The 7,776-nt window shown below is 60.0% G+C and overlaps 2 protein-coding genes across 3 annotated transcripts; one reads left to right on the top strand and one right to left on the bottom strand.

Moving 5' to 3' along the window:
• Positions 1-2,391: 2,391 nt before the first annotated feature.
• Positions 2,392-5,607, top strand: LOC115298785 (insulin receptor substrate 1-like). The gene is made up of 2 exons (XM_029947891.1): positions 2,392-3,894; positions 4,074-5,607. Exons 1-2 carry the CDS (start codon positions 3,430-3,432, stop codon positions 5,217-5,219), a joined length of 1,611 nt encoding a protein of 536 aa, XP_029803751.1. The 5' UTR covers positions 2,392-3,429; the 3' UTR covers positions 5,220-5,607.
• A 470-nt stretch (positions 5,608-6,077) lies between these two features.
• Positions 6,078-7,749, bottom strand: SAP25 (Sin3A associated protein 25). 2 transcript variants are annotated; one of them, XM_029947889.1, is made up of 6 exons: positions 7,470-7,749; positions 7,188-7,375; positions 6,993-7,099; positions 6,745-6,898; positions 6,527-6,624; positions 6,078-6,444 (listed from the first exon to the last, which is right to left on the bottom strand). In XM_029947889.1, the coding sequence occupies exons 1-6, from the start codon at positions 7,616-7,618 to the stop codon at positions 6,157-6,159; spliced, it is 984 nt and encodes a 327-aa protein (XP_029803749.1). In that variant the 5' UTR covers positions 7,619-7,749; the 3' UTR covers positions 6,078-6,156. The 2 variants fall into 2 exon arrangements, with proteins under 2 accessions (XP_029803749.1, XP_029803750.1); XM_029947890.1 differs by having other exon boundaries at positions 6,527-6,585; positions 7,470-7,748.
• Positions 7,750-7,776: the final 27 nt, after the last annotated feature.

Here is a 7,776-nt window from a genome sequence, read left to right as displayed (position 1 = left end):
CTGTTCATTCTTGGGATTCACTGGGTCTTTCCACCCAATGACCTTTAACAGCAGACAGAAAAGAAAGATGGGGACTGTGTTATCATTTTATTTACTTTGAAGACTTTTCTGGAAGTCTTTCCAGCTGCTGCTATTCACCCAGCCAGGCCTGGCCTCCCCACGGTGGCAAGGCTCAGAATCCTGTCTTGGGTCTGTGTTCCTACTCTCCCAGCCCCTTCCCTCCCTCCATCAACTGGTGGGTCTCCCAGCATGGATCACTACCCCTTCTCCTTGGGTTTTTCATATTGTGTCCCCTTCTCCCAGTGTTTTTCTCTGTCACTCTTGATTACTTCTCTGTCCCTGTTCCTGTGTCTTATTTTCTCTGCTTAGAGCCAGGAAGGGGAGGAAGCTGGTCTGTTGCATGGTAGGAGGAGGGACATTTTCTTACTTTTCCCCAGCCACCCCCAGCCCCCTTTCCTAACCAAAGGCACCAAGGTTGGGAGGTGAAATTGAAAGGACCCTTGCTGTTTCAGTCACACTCCTGTGGTGTCTCAAGGATCTCTTTAGTGCCTGGTGCCTGGGCCCAGGACCTCCCTGTAGTCCCCCTCCCCGCGTCCCGGGCACTCTGTCCTACATGGACTCCAGCCAGCTCACTGGCCATGGCAGGATGACCAATCAGAGAAGTTACACTGGGTCAGCCTTCAACCCCAGGACAGAACACTCGAGTTCCCTGGGCAGAGGCCAAGACTAGGACCGCAGCTGCCTCTCTTGGCATGGAGCGGCCACAGTGCCACCTCCGTGGGGCCTCCTGTGTCCAGGCGAGCATCGAATGGAAAAATCACTGGCCGTAGAAAATGTCTAAATGACTGGGCTGTGTTACTCCCACCTCACACCCCAGGGCGCGCTTGCAGGGCCCTGCCTGGGGGTTACAAATCTGAACTCCACCGCAGGCACACCATGGAGCTCACTCAGGCTCCCACTGGGCTTCTGACCAAGTCTTCATGTCCCTCTGGCCTTTGCCGTGACAGCGCTCTTGGCCCCAGCCTTCAGCATGTCACCTGCCCCTGCAGGTGAGAGAGCAGGAGCCAGTCCCCAGGACTGTGAAGAACTCCACTCCCTCCACACTGGAGCCTGGCAGCCATGGTGAGGGAAGACTGAAGGAAGGAGATGGCGGTGTCCCTGCATCCCCCCTCCACAGAGTGGGGAGAACTCCAGATGGGGGAGGAAGAGGCTGACAGGAACACCCCAGCCTTAGGATCCCATTCGCCTCCTTGTAGGCTCCTCTCGCTGTTAGTAAGATTCTTCCATGGGGATTTAGAATGTGGAGATGCCATCCCACGGCTACCCTGCACCCTACAGAAGGATGCACAGCTAGGCCCCTCAGGTTGGGAGAGGTGTTCTCACCAGCAGAGCTGAGGCTCTGCCACTTCCTGTCCCTGGGGAGCAAGTGGAGTTACTAGCGCAACAGGCGAAAATAAATCTTGTCTGGGGAGGGCCAAGGGCAATGTTGTTGCTAAGGCAACAGATTAGGCCAGTGGTTTGGTTCCAGGCTTTTCCTGGTACCCAGCAGGCTAAATCACCTGACACTGATTACCAGCCCACTCGACCACTATTGCCCAGAACCCAGGTACTCAGATCCCTGCTGCTTCCTGCTCTATCCATACCCAGCACTTAGGGGTTCAGTGACACAATGTGGTCTGGAGCTGGACTCTATGACAGCAGCTGTGAGTTCACAAGGACTGGCCACACGGTGGCCTGGTTGACGTGGAACGGCAAGGAGTAGGGATGAAGAGGCACTCTGTGGGTAGCTTCAAATCAAGCCTGGAGAGTAAGGCTCTGGGCCAGAAGCACAGCCCGTCCATAGGCCCTGTGGTCGCCCTGTTCCTCAAAACAGCACTGGGAAGAGGAGGGGCCTGCAGATCCCTTTTGTGTCCTTGCCACTTTGCACCTGGTACCTGTGTCAAGGCCACATCGGAGCCAATGGCCTTGAGCACACTTCTGTTTTGGTGGCCACTTATAGAGCCATCATATACCTGCCGCTCCTTGGCCAACACCCATCAATAGTGGTGGGTGCCACTGGCCCCGATGCTCACATCCTTGTCTGTACCTCTCCAGAAGAGTCTTCCTCACAGGCCTGGGAAATGGAGAAGCGTGGGTGGGAAGCCCTGCCCTCCCAGCTCAGGCTGTAGTCACCTATGGACTAGTCTAAGAAAAAGAATGGGCTTCCCTTGCTTCAGTATTCTTGCTGTATCTCCTTCCCTACCTAACAGCCCTCCTCCCCATATGCCATCTATAATAGGGTTAGGACTGTTACCCACTTCCCCTCCTCAACCCTCACTGCCCACCCCCCACCAGCCTTTAGCTATCTTACTTGCCAAGAAGCACAAGGTCCTCTAAGGCCCCACCCATGTGTCAGCTTCTGGTGGTGTGTCTTGCAGAGTGTGTGGTGACCAGCACCATCACCCAATAGGAGTCGTGGGCTTTGCAAGGGTCAGAAGTGGGTGTAAAATGTCTGAACCCCAACTCCATCTTAAATCTCTTAGGATAGGGTTCCCCCACCAGAGTCTTCACCTCTGATCAGAGCCTTCAGCTGGCCCATGGTGGCATTTTGGGACAGTGGTGGTGAGAAGGGACTAAAGGCAGCAGGAGGACAGTGCCCCTGAGAGATGGTGCCTTCTTCCCCAGGTTCTCTTTCAGTGTCCCCTTGACTGGAATTCTGGTGGAATGGTCAGTGCACAGAGACCAATCCAGAAGTTAATTTATCTGAAGAACCCTCCTATCACCCTAAACCCAGAGAGAAACTGAACCTCCAGCTCTACTGAAATCAGCACAGCCCAATGACTGGTGATCCGGCTCCTAGGCTGACTTGGGAAGGAAGGGTACAAAACCATTCCTGGGTGGGAACGGGGGACACAGGTGCTGGACGCCTAGATCCCGAGTAGCCAGTGGCAGGAGCAAAAGGCGGTGCTGCTGTAAGGGCAGTCCCCTAATCTCCAGGATTGCAGGGCTCCTGTGCCTCCGACACAGTTCCACTCATTTCATCACTTCCTTGGCAGTCAACTCGGATTCGTAGAGACGCCCACACTCTCCCCGCCTCTGCAACCCAGCCCGAGGGTGGGTGGCGTGGGGTGGAGGCCGCCTCTCCCAGTCTTCCGCATCAGACTTCACAACCCAGGCGTCCAGCGCCCTGGTCGCACGAGGGTTAACCTCACGGGGGTGGGGACTCTGGTAATGGGAGGGAGGGGACACCAGGCAGCCCAAGGCATGGGGAGCCAAAGACCCGGCAGGTGCTGGGGTACACGCTGCGCGCAGTAAGGGCCACCGCAGACCCCAGGCCCCAAACTTCAAGTCGGAAGCTGGGGTGAGGCACTGGGCATAAAGACTGGCGACCAGCACGTCCACCCTACTGAGTGGACCCTACTCCTGCCACTGTATTGCCTTTGGCCCGTAATGAAGCCGGGAGGCGGCGGTCCCACGGCGGCCCCAGAGGCCGAAACGGGCGACGTGCCCCTCGTTCTGCCGCAGCCCTGGGCCTGTCCGGCTGAAGTGCGGCTCTGCGGCCACCTTCAGAAGCAGAAGTCCCAGCACCGTCGCTTCTTCGTGCTGCGCGCGCATCCGCCAAGCCTAGAGTGCTACAAGAGCGAGAAGTTGTTCCGCGCTGGCCGAGCGCCGCCCCAGCTCAGCGTGAGCCTGGAGGGCGCGTGCACCATCAGCACGCGTGTGGACGCGCGCCGGCGCCACCTGATCGTCCTGTATACGTGTGACCGCAGCCTGGGTGTGGCGGCGGCCTGCGAGGCGGAGCAGCAGGCGTGGTATAGCGCCCTGCTCGAGGTGCGCGCAGGTGCGGGTGCGGCTCGAGCCCCGGGCAGGTGGAGACTGGGCCGGGGGCCCGGGGCCCGGGGCCTGGAGCCGGGGGTTGGGTGATCGCGGGTTTCGTGTATCGTAGGTTGTTCCTCCCAGTAAGTCTCAGAAATCAAGTTCAAGCATGAAGCGTTAAGACGTTTTTAATTCTCAGGGCACAGAGAATTCTCCAACCTCCCGGCCCAGGAGCCCTCTGTGACCAGCCTGCTCTCTCTCCAGGTTCCAGCTTTCAGGAGGACCCCAGGGCCTGGATCCTCGCTCCATTTCAGGACGTCTGGCCCGTGACACTGCGGCCCAAGGGACTGGGGCGGACACGAGGCCAGGGCAGCGGCCGCTATCGCCTGTGCCTGGGTTCCGGGGTGCTGAGCCTGCTGCGGAAGCCCAAGGGCAGAGGCTCTGGAAGCACCCAGACTTCGCAGCCGCCTGCCCTGCGCTGGTCCCTGCTCAGCGTGCGCCGCTGCGGCCACGCAGACTCTTTCTTCTTCCTGGAACTCGGCCACTCAGCGCCCACGGGTCCTGGGGAGCTGTGGCTACAGGCCCCGGATGCCGTGGTGGCCCAAAGCATTCACGAGACCGTACTGGCCGCCATGAAGCGACTGGGGGATGACAGCGCCGCTGGCAGGGCTGAGGCACTGCCAAGGGATCCCCTGATGAGTGCTTACAGACCCTCTGTCTCCCAACCTTATGCGACCCCAGCCTCGGCAGCCCAGTCAAGCGGCTTGAGCCTTCGGGGGGGCATGGGTGAGAGGAGCCAGAAAGCAACCCCTGAGACCCTGGCGACGCTGGCAGCCTCGCACCCCAGGGAACTGGAGCAGGGCAGGGGCTACATAGCCATGGGAGCCAGGAGCGACTATGAACCCATGGGGGGTAGCGAAGCAGGTGGCTACATGGTGATGGTGTCCCCAGGCCTTGCGGCCTCTGCCCACACCCCTCCCCACGAGCAGCTCTGGGGTTGCAGAGGCACTGAATACGTGCCCATGAGCCACTTTCTGCTAGGGTCCTTTTCCTCAAGTTCCCTGCCCGGTCCCTATAACCCCGGGCCTGGGAGGCCGGGACCTTCCTTCCAAGAACTCCCTCACAGGGTGGGGGAACACTGGGGACTGGCAGGGGCTCATCCCTGCTTGCAGCCACCTTCAGAGCTAGCAGGAGAGAACGTGTGCATCAGGTACGTGGCCCAGGATGACTTAGGAATGGGCACTGCCATACAAGACCTGGCCAACAGCCGCCTCAACTACATAGACCTGGACCTTGTCCCTCCATTGGAGGCTCAAGGTGATGCCCTGGGGTCCAGCACTCATCACCCATACAGCTATGCCTGCATCGAGTTCCAGAACCTCAAGGAGGTTCCGTTGAGACATGGGCACACCGATCCAGTCTAGCTGACTTATAGATGAGGGGGAGGGGAGAGAAAACAGGGCAGTTCCCTCCCCTCAATGTCTCCCCACCCTTCCCAAGGTGGAGAGGCTCTCAGGCCCGCCAGGACCTGTGACTTGCAGAAGCTCTGAACTGCCCCTTGCCCGCTGCCCACTCTGCCCCTTCCAGATGTTGTGCATGGGAAATCTTCAGGAAAAGGTTCCCAAAGAAGCTGGATTCTTTTAAGGGAGAAAATTCTAGAACCACCCTCCCTTCTTGCCATCCACAAACCCCAAGCAAAGTCCTGATCCTTTCTCTCCTGGCAGAGTTCCTGAAGCATCACTACAGATCTCCAGGCTGGCCTTGGCCCCCCACCCTGCCTCTGATGACTTCTCTCACATGGATCTGCTCTTCCCTACCTGCTTTGTGGGCCTGCTTCGTGGCTCCTCCCAGCCAAAGAACTAAGCTCCAACCCCAGGGCTGCACTCCCAGGACCCCTGAGCAAGAGGGCCGAAAGCACCAGGCACCTTACCTCTACTGCTTCCCACAAGGGCTGTGCCACCCCCTTACTCCCTGATTTCCCCCTCCCAGCACAGCCACGTGTTCACACAATCCTTCCTTCCATGGAGTCTGGCAGAGCTGATAGAGTTCTCGCTTCCGTATACTGTCAGGGGGACGGTACTGTGGATCCCACACACCCTGCCCTATTAAAGGTGTCCTCCCTGGTTAGCCTGGAAAGGTCTTAAGTGCATGGATTCCCCTGACCTACTGTAGGGGTGACTACTGAGCAACACGAATTTGAGGGGAGGACATCCTAAGCCGTGTAGAGGAAGAGACCCCATCCGTCTTCATGCCCCACTCTGCTACTCACTACAAAGAGCCTGTTTGCAAACCAACACTTTTATTTCAACAGAACCTGTCTCGGGGAGTAGGGGACCCATTCTGCACCCAGAAGGGCTATGTTCAATGGGTGTCCGGGGTTTGAGGGGCAGATGGGTCAGTGCAGTGAGAACAGCTGGGACCACCACTGGGGCCTCCTTGGTCAGATACAGGGTCTGGGGGCCCAGCAGGGGGCGTAGGAGCCTCCGAAGCCACAGGTCTAGGAGCCCCCTGGCTCATCTGCAGGAGGCCAGTGAGGGCGATGAACTCAGGCCCACTGAGCCAGACAGTAGAGCAGCCAGGGGATGGGGTGCGGAGCACCCAGGGAGACATGATAGGAGGTGGGAGCAGCAGTTTCAGAGAGCCCATCACCTGAGAAGAGAGGAGGGGGAAGTGTCTCCTCCTGAGCCCTGCATGAGAACTAGGGCAAGGCCAGGGTGGGAATGGGACTCACCTGCTGAGAGGCCTCTGACAGGTACAGGGGAACACGCTGCCCACGTGGCAGCAGAGGGTCTGAAAGAAAGACATCTTCCCTGCACATCACCGGGAACCCTGGAGAGGAGAAGCTGATGGGGCAGCAGGCTGGGGTTCCCACATTGGCAAGGGCTGCACTGGTCCCCTAATGAGCTTGTGCAGGGCCACTCCAGAGCCTGGGGGGGACCAAAAAAGTACCTGCATCTCTGGGCGAATGCTCTCCATTCTGATGTCCTGTTGCAGGGGCCAGGGACCTGAGGTCCCGGCCCGAGGCTGCCTCATACATCGGCCACCATGAGGGATGACACAAGGTCCGGCCTGAGAAGGAGGCGCCAGACGCACAGCTGGGCCCCTGCGGAGGGAGCATGACAACACTGGCGCTTGAGCTCCCTCCAAGGCACCCCTGCCCCACCCCCAGGCCAGAGCCATAGGTACTCCCAACTCACCCACACCAGCCGCGGTCCTGCTTTAGCCTGGTAGTTGGGATCCCACGGTGCTAACACGGTCATCCCTGAGGGGGGCACCTCCCAGGCCATCTGGGGGGATAGGGCAGCTGCGGGGGGAGGGGGGCGGAGATTAAAACAGGCTAGGGAGTCGGTGGAAGGGTCTCGTGGGGTAAAGGCCGAAAGGCCTGAACCTACCTGGGGTTTCCGGGGAATGCTCCGCAGCCAGGGCTGGGGGGGGCCGGGGCAGCAGCTGCTCTCTCCGGGTCCAGGCAGGCCTTCGGGACAGGGGCTGAGGGCTGGGAGTGGGAGGTACTGAGGTGCACCGGTCACAGCCTCCCCCCGATACTTCCCAGGCAGGGCCGAGGGTGCCTGGCACAGGGAATCTGAGCACAACCGTTCTTCGGTGTCGGCAACGAAGATCTCACACTGTGGAACCCCCCCACCCCCGTCGGACTTCCCTCCCGCCCAGCCCTTCACCTGTCCTGTGGGGGAGTTCCTGGCTCCCCCAGGGCTTCCTCTCCAGAGGTCGAGGAGGCCTTCCCGGGGTGACTGCTGGCCGAGGGGCCATGTTCCTCGAGCGCCTGCTCTTTCGCCGCGTCCCACCGCCGAGGCGGCCCGGGCAACATGCCTTGTCTGGGGGGTAGGCAGCGCAGGCCAGCAACTCCGTGCCCAGCGTCCGCGCCGTCCGCGCCTTCCACCTCACGGCTTGCGCCCCGCGCGGCCCCCTCACGGCCCCCAAGTCCCGCAGCACCCCGCCCACCTCGCGAGGCCTCGCGGCCACGCC

This window comes from Suricata suricatta, chromosome 8 (assembly GCF_006229205.1).
Source record: "Suricata suricatta isolate VVHF042 chromosome 8, meerkat_22Aug2017_6uvM2_HiC, whole genome shotgun sequence".
In the NCBI taxonomy this organism is placed as follows: domain Eukaryota; kingdom Metazoa; phylum Chordata; class Mammalia; order Carnivora; family Herpestidae; genus Suricata; species Suricata suricatta.
Note: the sequence above shows the minus strand (reverse complement) of the source record. Positions and strands in the feature narration are given on the sequence as shown.